This window comes from Daucus carota, chromosome 4 (assembly GCF_001625215.2).
Source record: "Daucus carota subsp. sativus chromosome 4, DH1 v3.0, whole genome shotgun sequence".
Classification (NCBI taxonomy): Eukaryota; Viridiplantae; Streptophyta; class Magnoliopsida; order Apiales; family Apiaceae; genus Daucus; species Daucus carota.
In genome coordinates, this window is record NC_030384.2 from 15,219,629 (window position 1) to 15,234,813 (window position 15,185).

At 35.9% G+C, this 15,185-nt stretch overlaps 2 protein-coding genes across 2 annotated transcripts; one reads left to right on the forward strand and one right to left on the reverse strand.

Moving 5' to 3' along the window:
* The first annotated feature begins 2,270 nt into the window (after positions 1-2,270).
* On the forward strand, positions 2,271-8,151 carry LOC108192308 (E3 ubiquitin-protein ligase ORTHRUS 2). Its single transcript, XM_017372435.2, has 10 exons — positions 2,271-2,981; positions 3,736-4,247; positions 4,670-4,789; positions 4,887-5,534; positions 5,730-5,829; positions 5,919-5,980; positions 6,106-6,208; positions 7,184-7,322; positions 7,422-7,639; positions 7,883-8,151. The coding sequence occupies exons 1-10, from the start codon at positions 2,544-2,546 to the stop codon at positions 7,994-7,996; spliced, it is 2,454 nt and encodes an 817-aa protein (XP_017227924.1). The 5' UTR covers positions 2,271-2,543; the 3' UTR covers positions 7,997-8,151.
* A 2,024-nt stretch (positions 8,152-10,175) lies between these two features.
* Positions 10,176-14,243, reverse strand: LOC108192444 (serine/threonine-protein kinase STY13). Its single transcript, XM_017372454.2, has 6 exons — positions 13,751-14,243; positions 12,618-12,739; positions 11,739-11,935; positions 11,453-11,627; positions 10,787-10,921; positions 10,176-10,691 (listed from the first exon to the last, which is right to left on the reverse strand). Exons 1-6 carry the CDS (start codon positions 14,064-14,066, stop codon positions 10,485-10,487), a joined length of 1,152 nt encoding a protein of 383 aa, XP_017227943.1. The 5' UTR covers positions 14,067-14,243; the 3' UTR covers positions 10,176-10,484.
* Positions 14,244-15,185: the final 942 nt, after the last annotated feature.

The window sequence follows — 15,185 nt, forward strand, 5'->3', positions numbered from 1 at the left end:
TTTTTGAAATCCCACCAAAATCAATGGGATTTTGAAGCATTGCACCTAAATCCTATCAACTCTGCGACATTTTATCAAGAATCCGCACAAAATCAAAATCTCATACAATCCATTAAAATCCATAGACTAAAAACAATCCATTAAAATCCCAATCGAATACACCCCCGTAAATTCTGAAATATGCCACTAATATTTGATATTTGACAAGTAATAATCTCATTCATGAATTTATAATTATTCAATATTATTCTTCTGAGTCAGTTGACATGAACTTCAAGATAAAATAATCGTACAAGATCGTATCATTGAAATCATGTCTAAACATAAATATAATTAATACTCCCCTCCGTCCCTTCCATTTCTTTACACTTTCCTTTTTGGGATGTCCCATCCATTTCTTTACATTTCAAAACTTACCCAAAATAGTCAATGGGTCCCACCACTTCCTCACTTTTCTTTCCTTTTCACACTACTTTTACTCTACTATCTTCTTTTTATACATTAAAAATCAATGGGTCCCACCACTTCACCCACTTTTCTTTCTCTTTTCCACTACTTTATACATATTTCTTAACCTCCGTGCCCAACCCAAACGATAAGAAATGGGAGGGACGGAGGGAGTAATTTTTATAAAACATGTTAGCCCAAACTAAAGGACTCGATTTGTAAAAAAATCAGAACTTAATGTCATAAATTGTACTTTTAAAAATTGATTATCACAAGTGAGTGACCAAGTGCGACGCAAAATCTAGTGCACTCAACACCATATGTAAGGTGTAGTGCGAGAAACAATAAAGAAATTCATAGCATCTTCTCCATTATACTCAGTGGAAGACCCAAATCACCCCACTCTCAAACCCTCTTCTACAAGTACAAGTCCGAACTCTTGTTCCACAGAAATACAATAATAGGTATGCATAACATACTCATTCACTTTTACTCTTTGCCTTTTCTTCTTCGTTTTGTCCTAATAACTTCTTCGCGCGCTTATTGTTATTTGCATGCAACTCTCACGTGATTCGCCACATGACCACATCAGCTAAATTCTTACCACTTGACAACCGGTGACACACTTGATACTTTAGGCTTCAATTTGATAATCAGATAGCTACTATTGCTGTAGTTGGGTATTTAATTAGGATTCGTGATTCGCATGTAATTTATATCAGGCACTCGTTGGTTGTACCGATTGATATTTAATTAATATGTACTCCCTCCGTCCCTCTAGGATGTATACGTTTGGAATGGACATGGAGACTAAGAAAAGTGTATAAAGTAGTGTAAAGTAATGAGAAAGAGAAAGAAAAGTATGTCAAGTGGTGGTGATTCACATGTAATTTATCAGGCACTCGTTGTACCGATTGATATTTAATTAATATGTATAAATTAGTGGATTTTATTAATTTTTTATTTACATAAGTTTTGAAATGTAAAAAACTGGAAATGATGTGTAAAAAGGAAAGCGAAAAGAAATACTTGATGATCGCTTTCTTAGTATTGGTTATACCTAAGCCTAAATGTAGGATATGGGCTAAAAAGAGGTTCCATCGGAACAATATTAGGTAGCTCGTAGCTGCTCCCTCTAGTCAAACTACTCTGTTTCTATGATAGGTTGCTTTTTTCTTTCAGAGATGAGCCATTCAACAAGATGGTTTGGAAGTTTACATGCTGTGTGTTATATGCGCGCGGGGAGGGACCGGTCTCATTTGAATCTTAGAGTATTTGATTGAGATTATAATAATATATAGGAAAGCAAAATGCATGAAGAATGCCTTAGGTGGCCGTTTGGAAACCTGCATTTCATTTCAAATGATGGATTTCAAATGACATGATTTAAGTTGTCATTTCAAATTCTGAAATTTATACTAATATTTGAATGTCTGGATTTCAAATGAAATCTAAATCCAAATTCCCAAATAGGTTATTTGATCAAATCGAGAATTTGAAATAAAATCCATGTTCCCAAACAGGCCATAATAGACTTCTTTATATAGCTTTGGTAGCCTGGCTGATAAATTTCATTCTGATTAGTTCATTATTTCGCTTGTCAGTTATAATTCCAATTATGCAAGTATTTAAATGTTTTTTAGGCAAGCTTTGTCATATAGAATTATATCTGTTAAGTGTACATCCCTTGGAATGATCACCCTATTCTTCAAGACTTCAGGTTCAAGGCTTAATTTGCCGTTTCTTTGGCTGGAGTACTATAATCATTTTCTCATTATATAAACTATAAATTTAAAATGTTCAAATCTTTTTATATAAACACCTTTCACGTCAAGATGATAGAGGATAGACCTTACCACTAGGCTATCTAGTCACAGTCTTGAAATATATTTTCTTGTATTAAAGTAAAGGTGCCAATCCATTGAATGTTTTCATCAGTAACGTAAACTTGGCAATGTATTGAAAATTTTCTTGGAGCAGTATAGTTTAAGGTCGTTGCAATTCTTTTCTCTTTAAGGATTTTCACACTATCAGCCACCGGTCACTTCATTGGTATATCTAAATTACTACTTTGCGCCTTCCTCACTTTCAGATTTATGGTCTCCAGTTGTATGCATGATCGAATAGCACAGTTCCAGTCCATGGAGAGTTCAGTTTCTCAACTACTTCCATGTGACAGCAATGGGGACTGCATGGTGTGTGGGGAGATGACACTGGAGGAGGATACTCTGACATGCAACACATGTGCTACTCCCTGGCATATCCCCTGTCTTGGGACTGCTCTACCTGCCGATGCATCTTATTGGGACTGTCCAGACTGCTCCTCCCTCCCCAACCAACCCATATCCGCAAGATGTCAAAGTACACCTACTGTTGATGCATCTGAGCACGAGAATGGTAATAGACAAAAACACCTCTTTAACCTGCACAATTTCGAGGAAGATGATGTATTGCCCAAAAATCAAGTTATTGAGCTTTTTGAGGAGAGCCTCAAGTGTTCGTTCTGCATGCAGCTTCCGCAGAGTCCAACCACGGTTATGCTTCTATGTCTACCTTTATATCCTTTTTTTAAAAGTAATCTATCATAATTGTTTGAGTAATTGCTCAATGAAACTCGTGATTACATGTGTCATATCCGTGTCATAAAGTCAAAGGATAACATAGAAAAAGTCATATATGTACCTTGCTCTTTACGAACAAGTTGTTGTAAGGCCTTTGATACCATTCTGAACTTAGGTTAGTACAAGATGAAGTTTACAGTTTCTATACGAAAGATCCAATTCAGATCCCGTACCCATACACATGGCATGTTCGGTTCGACACGGGTATAAGACCAAAATCGAAGAATCCGGGTGACAGAGACGGGATCAGTGTCTGATTTTCTGATTTCCTTTTGCATTTTAATATGGTCAATCTTGTGTTTATCTTCACTGAATTCCAACAGCTTTAAATACTTACATTTAAAATTTCTTACTGAGATTGGACCGTAAACTGTTACCTTCGTGGGAAAGGGGAGAGGGGAGGTTTATATAGTTTTACTATAGTTATGTATTTATTTTAATTTAACTTGAATTTTGGATTAGGGTGTTTTGTTTGGTTTAACAATGCTGGTGCCAGAGAGGGGAGAGTTGAATTCTCTTTCCCTAACTATGCTATGTGTTCTGCAGATCATACAAAGATAAGATTCGGTTTTGAAATGGGTGTAAAATACCTATTTTGACTTGTGCATTAAACACATACTAATTAGTTTCCTCAAGGTTTCTTTTTCTAACTCTGCTACCATTTCAGATACTCTGTGGTCACAATTTTTGCCTCAAGTGTTTCCAGAAGTGGGTTGGACAAGGGAAGCGAACTTGTGCAAAATGTCGTTCTATAATCCCATCTAAGATGGTAAGTAACCCTCGTATAAACTCATCACTTGCTATTGCCATTCAAATAGCAAAGTCTAGTCTCATTGAGGGGAGTGCAGAGGCCTGCAACTTTGTTCACAGACAAAACCAGCCTGGCAAAGCAAACCGTCATGAATCTGGAAAGAAAAGTGCATTTCAGGAAAACATATTTGTTACTGTTCCACCAGATCATTTTGGACCAATTTTAGCAGAAAATGATCTGCGCAGAAAGCAAGGTGTCTTAGTTGGGCAATCTTGGGAGGATTGGATAGAATGCGGACAGTGGGGAGCTCATGTATCGCACACTGAAGGGATATCCGGCCAGTCAGATCACGGGGCTCAGTCTGTTGCATTCTCTGGAGGGAAAGAAGTTGACGAGGATCATGGTGACTGGTTCATCTATACAGGAAGGTGTATTATATTACCTTAATTTCGGTACACTGCACATCTTTGCAAGCAATGTGTCCATATGTAGGATTTTCTTTCAGGTTACGGTGACTAAGGTCAATGTTGATATATGGAAAAATGATATTCCAGAACTAATTTATAGATAATGAGTTGAATGTATTCCCCTGGATTACAGTATTCATTTTAGTGTAAGAACTTGATTTTCGATATGAGGCATGTAGTTTAGTGTCCTCTTCATATATGCTAAGCCAATACGTTACTGTTGAAGGCTTGAAATTTTCATATTTGTAACATCATTTGTGGTTTTTATATTGCATTGAATTGACTCTCTCTCTCTCTCTCTCTCTGTGTGTCTCTCTCTCCCCCCCTCTCCCCCCCCCCCCTCCCCCTCTCTTTCTGTCTGCACCTTTCTATTTCTGTAACAGTGATGGGAGGATTCTGCTTAAGGGTGAAGAAAATAGCAAATGCTTTCATCAAAAGTTGGAGACTTGTAATGAAGCTCTACATGTTAGTTTTGAAGAAGGCTATCCTGTTCGAGTTTTAAGGTGAACTTGACGGGCAACATATCTCTAATAATTTCTAGTTAGATTTAAATGATCTGTTGGAAAGAAATTTATCCGAAATGAACACTTGGCTTTGTAGATTTTCTCAAAAGATTCTAGATCAAGCTGATGGACGCGATACTGCTATGATCAATGCTGGATACAAAAAGGATGCAGATGACAGTAGTCAGAATGCTGAATTTGAAGCTGAATATAAAGTCTTGGTGCATGTACGTCCTGAAAATATTCTGGATGAAGAGAACATGAAGCTTCAAAAACGAAAAATAGGACCATACAAAGTCCTTCACAAGATGAACTCTAACATCTATGTTCTGGATTTGCCGGACAATATAGGGATTAGTAACATCTTCAACAGCATAGATCTTTCTCAAGAAAGTACCATAGAATCATCAGTTTATCTTGATACTGGTTATCTCTCCCCTTCTTATCTACACACCGAAATTGAGGACATTGTTGATACAAAAATTATATCAACTCGCAAGGGTGGCTTTCAAAAGTATTTAGTAAAATGGAAAAACTTAGCCTGGTCCAATTGCACATGGATTTGTGATGAAGAGTTTCAAAATTTTAATTGTGATCTTTATGAGAAATACCACTCTTGCAGCTCTTCAGGGTCACTATTGACAAAGCGGCTGAGAGACAGATCAGATGTGTATAGAAGATTTGGAAAGTATTACAGACGAGACGGCAAGTCAAATTCCCATTGTAACATGAACTTATTTGACAGGTTATGCATTACTTCTTAAAATGTTGGTGCATGCATTTAATATTTGTATACCTGTAAATTTCTGTGTGATATATTGTGCAATTGATTGTTAAAAGCAATATATGCTTCACATTTAAGAGAATGATATCATCCTACTATAACAGATGATATCTAATTCTTAAGATCTCTTTTTGATCCTGTTGTTTTTGTACACAGGCTTCGGAGAAAGAAACTTCCTTCCTATGTACCAAAAACTGGAATACGATATGATGGTATATACAGAATTGAAAAATGTTGGCTGAAAGTTTGTAATGAAGTAAGAATCTTGTAAGAATATTAAATACATAGATAATATAATTTATATTTGTGGTCAAGAATGAGCATTGGCTGACATGATTCTTTTAGGGGCGCAAGGTTCCTCGATATCTTTTCGTTCGATGTGATAATGATCCTGCCCCATGGAGCAGGTTTGTGCTCTTTCTGGCTGTGTTCCAGGCGCTTACACATTTTTCTTTGTTTCTATGATTTAAAATAGTCTTCCATATATGTTCTCCTCTGCATTTAATGGTAATCATTCCCTGTAAATGTGCAGTAATAACTACGGGGACCGACCTAGGTCATTGCCCGATTTGAAAGAGCTGAAGACGGCCAGTGAAATTAGGGAGAGAAAAGAAAGTCCTTCCTGGGGTTACAATGTTAGAATCTTTGCCTGTTATGATTGATGTTTTGAATTAGAGGTGGCAATATGGATGCAAAACCATTAAACCAATCCAAACCAAACCAAAATTGTGAATTTGGATCCATTTGAAATCACATTTAGAAAAATGGATTTGGTTTGGTTTCTAGTCTCACATTTCTCACAAAATATGGTTCTAACCACATTTGGTCTCACTTTTAAGATTTCTTATAACTCTCCACACACACACTATTATGTTCTTTTTCTTTTCTTTCTTTCTTTTTGTTTATTATCACACATGCACATCCAATGATTCGAACTCATGACCTTACTTGGAGAAGCCAAGAGCTTAAACCACTCCATCAACTCATACACTCACACATACTTTTGTTATATTTAGTATTCATTATATTGTGATTTGAGTGTATTAACTTTTGTTCATTATATAATACTTATTTTTACTTACCAAACTAGTTACCCAAAATTCAAACTAAAACCATAACCACATTTATTAATATATGGTTTGGAAATGGTTTTGGTTCATCTATCCAAACCAAATCCATTTTATAAGAACCAAAACCAAACCAAAACCATATTTTGCCACCTCTATTTGAATATATAATTGTATATAAATTAATATCAACCAAATTGTTTTGATGCTTACCTACAATATCCAGCTTATATAATCTTTTTGCACACTTACAGAGTATCACTCATTTTAGGGGACTGCTAGTCGTCTTCTTTAGTATACTTGAGTTTATATACGTATCTATTATGTAATATGTGCAATGCGAGTTCTTCAAAATTTGTTATCTTTTACTACATGTTTTTACATAATTTGATTCCATATGGAATATAATATTCAATATGTTACAGCTATTTGCAGTAATATTCAGGATGTCCCTCTAACTATGGCTTTCAGATTTTTTAAAATTTTGTGAGATTCTTTAAATTTTGTGGAATTCTTGCACTAAGATTGATATTTCGCATCCAGGATGAGAAGGAAAGATGGATGTGGATAAAAGCCCCACCGGTAAGTAAAGAAAAAGAAAATAGCCAAAATCTAGAGGATCGAAGGAAGGCAAGAAAATGGAGAACACATGCATCTTCAATGAGAGCAAGGCTTTTGAAAGGTATTGTTTCTTCATTGCTTAAGTTTGACCATTATCAGATTATAGAAATCCATATATATGTAGCTCAGGCTTAACTTCGGGTATGCAATACTAGTGCAGAGTTCAGGTGTCTTCTATGCCGGAAAGTGATGGTTCTACCTCTTACAACTCCCTGTGCGCATAACTTCTGCAAGTCCTGTTTGTTGGGTGCTTTTGCTGGTAAACCCTGTATCAGACAGAGAAACTTTGAAGGTTGGCGGACATTACGAGCACAAAAAAATATCATGAAATGTCCTTCATGTTCAAATGACATATTTGATTTCCTTCAGAATCCACAGGTAAAATTACAAAATCTGTTGTCTTAATAAATAGTGCACGGCTCCTTGTTGGATAGCCAAGCTAAAGGACAGTAAATTGGAAGCCTTTAAACTCTTGCTGTTTTTATAGTTTGAGCTTTTTTTGTTCCCTTTTTGAAATTACAAGCTTACTTTATTTAGCTGAGAGTTTTTGAATATGATCAATTAGAAAATATACGATCTAAACAAAAATTTCTACATGGAATGTGAACTCTTTTTACCTAGGTTAATACAGAGATGATGAATTTAGTGAAGTCTCTCCTGCATCATGGTGAAGTGGAAAAGGACGTGGAGGTTATCAAAGAAACGACGGATCACTGTGAAAATACTCATGTATGATGAAACCCTGCAGCTATTGCTAGTACTTTTTGTCCAAATAAACTTAGTTTGTTTTCTGCTGAATCAAGAAATTTCATGACAGTATGTGAAACCTTCTTTTGTAGCTGGTGTGTGGAGTTTTTTAAGTTTTTGTTTGTATAGATCACATTCGGTAGTCTTATTAATTGAATGTAGAACTTAAAAGGTATCAATCGCGACAAGAAGTGTTTCAGACTAAAAGTAGAGCAGTAAAGAGGGAAAATTCCCATAACAAAGAATACAAGAAATTGGAGGAATTGTAATGGTGATGCTATAGGATAGAAGTCCCCGCTTTTAATTTTTCTCCAATCTCCATCGGATTGTGTGGTGTTTGGTGTCAAGTGACACGATGGATTGTATTTTTCTGGGTAAAAACAAGCATTCCAACAACTGGTTTCCATCTAGAAGGGAAAGACAGGTCCAGATATATAGCTGAAACTTTGTCTGATTGCCTAGTGTTAAGGTGGTAAAGCCAAGTCGGAGGTTCGACAAATATAAAGGGGTGTATTGGATTGGGATTTTAAAGCATTTTTTTGAATTCATGAAATCCGAGGGTATTCGATTGGGATTGTTTGAAATCCATTAAAATCTTGAGGTATTCAATTGGGATTTCAAATTATGCTATAAAATCTAGTGGTATTCAATTAGGATTTTAAATTATGCTATAAAATCCGATGGTATTCAATTGGGATTGTTTAAAATCCATTAAAATCTGATGGTATTCAAATGCTGATGGATTTTTTTTCATTTCATAAAATAATGGATTTTGTGGCATTCTTCCGTGTATTTTAAGTTTTTTGAAATCCCACCAAAATCAATGGGATTTTAAAGCATTGTACCTAAATCCTATCAACTCTACGACATTTTATCAAGAATCCGCACAAAATCAAAATCCCATACAATCCATTAAAATCCATGTACTAAAAACAATCCATTAAAATCTCAATCGAATACACCCCTGATAGTCTATCCACACAGGAGATTTGCTAAAATTATTGGTCAATGGTTCGACAAATATAGTCTATTTATAGGAGATTGACTAGAATTATAGACAATAGATATGTATTCGTTAGAGTGTGATTTTTTCAAGAGGTTAGTTATATTTTTTATTTTTGATATGTCAACTCACTTTTTAGTCGAGAGAGTTGGAGATGCTCTGACACACTCGAAAATATAAATATGTCCGATTTGAGATTAGCTTTAGAAAGAGAAATCCCCGGCGTGTGTTTATGAAATCTTATTTCTTATATGACAACTTGCTGGCTACCCATCATATTTCATAAAATTACTTTACTTTCTACTAAAACAAGCCTAAAACAGTCGAAAATGCAAGGCTTAATGACCATTTAGTCCTCGAAGTATGGGTGGAAGTTCCGATGCGGCTTCGAAATTTAAAAACGTACCTTTCGACCCTCAAAGTATCTTTGTCGTACCTTTTAGCCCTTTTTAAAAATGTCGGTATAAATCGGGGAACAAACTTGACAATTTATATTTGGAGTAAAGTTTAGGCGTACCTTTTAACCCTTAAAGTATACATCTCGTTTTTTTTAACTCCTAAAGAATACATTAAATACGTTCGATGTTCCTTTTAACCCTTAATGTTTAATGCCCCTTTTAATCCTCACGTGTGAAATGTCAACTTTGTCCACCTCGTTATATACCGGTATTTTTTAAAAAAGGCTAAAAGCTACGACAAAGATACTTTGAGGGTCGAAAAGTACATTTTTAAACTTCGAGGGCGCATCAGAATTTCCACCCAAACTTCAAGGGCTAAAAGGTCACTAAGCCAAAATGCAAACATGTCAGATTTGAGATTAGCTTTGCAAAGAGGAAAAAAAACAAGCAAAAATACTAGGAAAATGTAAACTTGTCCAATTTGAGATTAGCTTTACAAATGTTGGCCTCAGGCCCTCAGCCCCTCAGCCTATAGAAGGAGAAGTCCAAAAGAAGACCAAGGCAAGATCAGCCCTTTTACAAGCCATGAGGTATAGAGACCAATCACAACTGTTGAGATGGGAAAATAGAGAGAAGAACACCCCTTATTAAGTTAGAGATGGGTGAAAATAAATAACTACATTCCCGCCTATATCTCAACAACATGTTATTCAGCTATAATGCTTGAGCTGCTAACCACACTCACACCGGTTGTAGTAAAAGTACAGAATGTAAAAGACTAGTTTCACTAAGTGTACATGGGTAGTATTACAGGAGAGGAAAATCACTTCAACAATACACATGTGAATGCAAGTATTTAGAAAATAAGAGAAGGAAAGAAACAATTTCAACAAAAAAAAAAAAAGAAGAAAAGAACTTTACATTTTTACCCAACAAAAGATATGTAGCATAGCTCCATGGTCTGTACCCAACATCCTCCGAATCTTCTCGGCTATGAAAACCATCTCTTTGTAATACCTTCGTTATCCTCTATCTACCTTGTGTGCTTGTGTTTAAAAATGCAATTTTAGTGCTTTCATGGACCTCGGTGGCTACGGAAGCAGAGGCAGCCTTGAGGCTGATCACCAGGAATCATTCCTCCACCTTTGGATGTGTCAATAGCCTCTATCATAGTGACAACCTCATCCATTTCAGGCCTTCTGTCAGGATTAGCATCCCAACATCGCTTCATCACATTCGCCAGTGAACTTGGACAACACCTTGGGATATCTGGTCGTAGGTTCTGTTGCCATAAATTTAAGATGAATTTCGGTTTTTACCCAGACATGTAAGGAACTTTTATTGGACAGTGTCAATTATTCATGATCAAAAAAATACCTGGCGAACCACAGCGGAGGTTACTTCTGAAAAACTTAGGTCAGGATAAGGCATATCACAACAATATATCTCCCATAAACAGATGCCAAAACTATAAACATCGCACTTTCTATTATAAGGGTTGCCATTCAGAACCTGTAAACCATTCATATACCCGGACTACTAGTTAGTTGCTTTATATAATGGTTATATGTGTGCTCTGTTCTTGACCAATGCATTTAACACACAAAAAATAAAAGGTCCTTGGCAACTAAGACCTTCCATGTGCCATCTTCAAAACAACAGCTAACATCTTATATAAAGATATTGAGACTAGTAAATATAACCGCCTTTTTGATATACTTCTAGAAAAAAAAATAGATATTATACTGCAAAATACATCTAAAGCACTTTTTGATATGAAGAACAGGTGGGATTAAGAAGCGGGCAAGGCAGTGGTGCCTGGTGAGTAAAAATTCTTTACCTGATAACATGAGCAAATGCGAACTGTGATATATGAATATTTAACTTCATAGGAGGATATTGATCATTTGATATGACTGCTTTAGGAATTTCTAGGAAGTGGGCTTAAGCATTTAAGATGCATTCACTAAACCGAAATCTGAAAAGTATGACAAAAATGACTTGCTACTGTAATAAAAGTACTGGATACATATGGTTACATACCTCAGGAGCCATGTAACCAAGTGTCCCGGTCTCGCCAGTCATGTCATTTGGATTAGAAGCCTCAACACGAGCAACGCCAAAGTCAGCAATTTTCACAGTGCGTGTCTTATCCAGTAACATGTTCTCAGTTTTTACATCTCTGTGTACAATTTTCTGAGAATGAAGATAACTTAACCTACAAAATTTGATTTTCCACGCTTGTAAACATTTCTACGCATAAAATATAAACTTCTATAACATGGTATATAATATATATACCATATATATAATCATAAAATTGTCCTACCCTCTTGCCAAATCAAGTGCCATCTGTACAACCACTTTGAAGGCTAGTTTTTTTCTCCTGTTCTTTATTAGATAAGATTTCAAGGCACCACCGGGAAGATACTCAACAACAACACAACATATATTACTTGGCATGCCAATTGGTCCTCCTTCACTTTGTAATTTTAGCCCCGAAGATCCCATTGTTGCCCCTATAAACTGCAAATGGCGACAAGCACCAGTAATAGACAGAAATGCTTAAACAACATTGAATGATTAGTTTTCAGTTTTTGATATACAAATTCATTATCATTAGTCACTTACTAATAGCACAAGTGCAGAAAATAAACTCAAAAGTTATATTATAATAGTATACCAAAAACCATTACAAATAAAGCTATTTACTGATTGTAATGTGTTAAAAGGATTTCGCAACGCATTTACAATTTTCATTAAATAGTTTAAGTTTATAGTTTTTGCTCAAACATATAGAATAATTCAAACATGTCATTTAAAACACTAGCGATTTTTAAGTGATTAAGAAAATATGATACTAGATAAGCTAAATATTTTAAACCCACAATTGCTCCAAATAACTAACTAATCTCATATCATTAACATTAAAGTCTACTGAACAATTATGCAAATAACTACCAAAAAAATCTTTTGCTCAAAACTGTTCTATCAAAAATAATGTTGCGCACATAAAAAAGTTGTGTGTTTATTGCTTTAACTCCAAAATATCAAGTACCCTACTCCAAAATCACATGAATCATGCCCATTCCTCTGTCTTGTCTTTCATTTTCATATTCTGCTTTGTCTCATTATTTCAATATATGCAACTATATTAATTACCAAAAATGGTGTACAGTTGAGGATGATGCAGAAGTTAGAAAGTGACCTTAGTTACATTAGGATGGTCAAGCTTATGCCAAACGGCAACTTCTTGTGTGAATGCAGCCCTCAAAGACTGTATTTCAGCTTCTGTTCTGTGGCCCTCTTCCCCCCAGTCCAGCAGTTTGACTGAAAAAACGATATAAATATATAAAACCAGTAGCTGACACAAAACAAAATTCTAATCAAATACTGCAGCTGATGACTTATTAGACTTAAATAAACAAAATTATTGTACATACAATAAATCTGACAATGACTTCGATGATGACCAAAAATAATAAATAAATAGTTATTTACATTATCTAACCTGAAGATTTGTTTAAAACCATGATTAACAGTTTGGATTAAGTGAAAGTCAAAGTGAAACTACACCACTAATTTATTACTATCACCTGGTTGGGTTCAAGCCAAATCCGTGCAGTAGGGTCACGGTTTCCATGAGATGAGATAACATTTACAATAGCAGTCATTTATGACTCCAACAATAAAAGAAAATAAAATGAAGTGTTTAATATTTATCAGCCCCTAACTATAATCTGTATAGTATATTGGTAATATTTAAAGATTACTAGTTGACACAGAGAAACAAGGTGGGGAAGAGCAGAATGGTATCTGTTAAAGACTTTGATCATGCATATACAGAACAATAAGATGAGCCAAAACATAGGTCCACATCTTTCGATAATTTAGCCGACAATTTTTAACCGGACCTCATAACCCTTCATGCTCAAAATTTAAATGGAATCTAGAACACTAAAGTTTTTGTATATATAACAAAAAAAAAAGGTAGGTTCTTCGGACTCGTTTCTTGTTTGATGTCTGAGTGTCAGATTCGACAATATTTTTGATATTTTTTGACCTCGGCCAAGAGGACCTCATAACCCTTCATGCTCAAAATTTAAATGGAATCTAGAACACTAAAGTTTTTGTATATATAACAAAAAAAAAGTAGGTTCTTCGGACTCGTTTCTTGTTTGATATCTGAGTGTCAGATTCGACAATATTTTTGATATTTTTTGACCTCGGCCAAGATAGATAAAATGAAGAGTCGGGACACGTAAAAAGAAAGTGTGATCCTTATGAAGATTAAAAAGACTTGTATAATTATGATGGCAAGAATTGAAGTAGAAAACTGACCAGCAACATCAAGGCCGTCATAGACGCCACGATGAACGGTGCCAAAAGTGCCCCGAGCAAGAACCGTTTTAATAATAAGCTTGGCAGGGTCGATCTCCCACTCCTGCCTCTGCCTCGCGGGCGGGGCGGAAGTGGCAGCAATAACAGTCGGTGTGACAGTGGCGGATGCAGCACCGAAACTAGAAGAAAGTTGATCTTGTTTCTTTATATTACTCTCCATGGTCCAAACACGGTTGAGATGTCTCTCAAGTTGTTCATCCAAGCTTTTAAGATCAATTTGATCTGCACGAACAAATCCATCGTTTCCCTCCTTCATTGTGTGTCAATGTTTAACACCAAGATGTATGTGTGATTGCTGAGCAAGTTGGAAAAGAGAGAAGAGAGAGAGAGAGATTGAAAAACAAGAGTTGAAGCAAGAGAGGCAAGTGTAGTGAACAACTGGACATGTGGGCACATGGAATTGCCTCCACTCTAACGTGTATTTCTGACCCACTCTGCCCTCTTATTACCCTCGATATATATACTACTCCCTCCATCCCATTTTAAGTGTCCACTTTGCAAATTTCACACATCTTAAGAAACAATTAATGTAATGTTTTTATCATTATCTTCACACACCTATTCACCTTGTTTTTATAAATATTAATTATGTATAGCACCACTCTCATTATGTATTTGACCTTTTTTCAGAGAAAAGTGCACTTTGTGTACCTGTACTATGGCCTATACAGCACTTGCAATACTGTAGTTTCAAATCCTGCACCCGTGGTACTGAACTATCTAATTTTATGCAGTGAGTGTACCACCGTCAGTTTAACACTAACGCCGTGAGTTTAATTAGTTTAAACCATGGTTATTTCAGTCATTTATCTCAACAGCTCCTTCAACGTTTTCTGAATAGCAGCCACCGATCTCTCCTCATGGGGTGGCTCGACCCACCTGGAGTATGCACAACCCTTCCACCCTACCTGCATTCTCCTCGAACCAACAATAATTCTCAACAACAACCTGGTCACAGAAACATAGATCGAGATCGGGAATCGCACGAAAGGGGCTGGAATCACTCGATTTGGTCTCACTACCGTTGTTTGCGGCCATTTTAGAAGCAAAAGATTAAGGTTAGGGTTTGTATGTTGGGAGAGGAGTGTAGCAATGTTCTGGGTAGTGTTCAGTCTTTAAAGACTGAAATGACTGAAATAACCATGGTTTAAACTAATTAAACTCACGGCGTCAGTGTTAAACTGCCGGTGGTACACTCACTGCATAAAATTAGATAGTCCAGTACCACGGGTGCAGGATTTGAAACTACAGTATTGCAAGTGCCGTATAGGCCATAGTACAGGTACACGAAGTGCACTTTTCTCCCTTTTTTCATGTTGGAACTAGTAAGTTGTATTTAATACTATATTGGAACTAGTAAAACGTTGCATGGGTT

What these genes read in the sequence shown, in the direction of transcription:
- LOC108192308 (XM_017372435.2), top strand. Translation starts at nt 2,544, where the DNA reads ATGGTCTCCAGTTGTATGCATGATCGAATAGCACAGTTCCAGTCCATG. An exon ending in TATCCTGTTCGAGTTTTAAG is followed by an intron (nt 4,790 to 4,886) that starts GTGAACTTGACG and finishes TTGGCTTTGTAG; the next exon opens with ATTTTCTCAAAAGATTCTAG. An exon ending in GTCCTTCCTGGGGTTACAAT is followed by an intron (nt 6,209 to 7,183) that starts GTTAGAATCTTT and finishes TTTCGCATCCAG; the next exon opens with GATGAGAAGGAAAGATGGAT.
- LOC108192444 (XM_017372454.2), bottom strand. Translation starts at nt 14,066, where the DNA reads ATGAAGGAGGGAAACGATGGATTTGTTCGTGCAGATCAAATTGATCTT. An exon ending in TGACGGCCTTGATGTTGCTG is followed by an intron (nt 12,740 to 13,750) that starts GTCAGTTTTCTA and finishes TCGTTTTTTCAG; the next exon opens with TCAAACTGCTGGACTGGGGG. An exon ending in ACCATCCTAATGTAACTAAG is followed by an intron (nt 11,936 to 12,617) that starts GTCACTTTCTAA and finishes CGCCATTTGCAG; the next exon opens with TTTATAGGGGCAACAATGGG.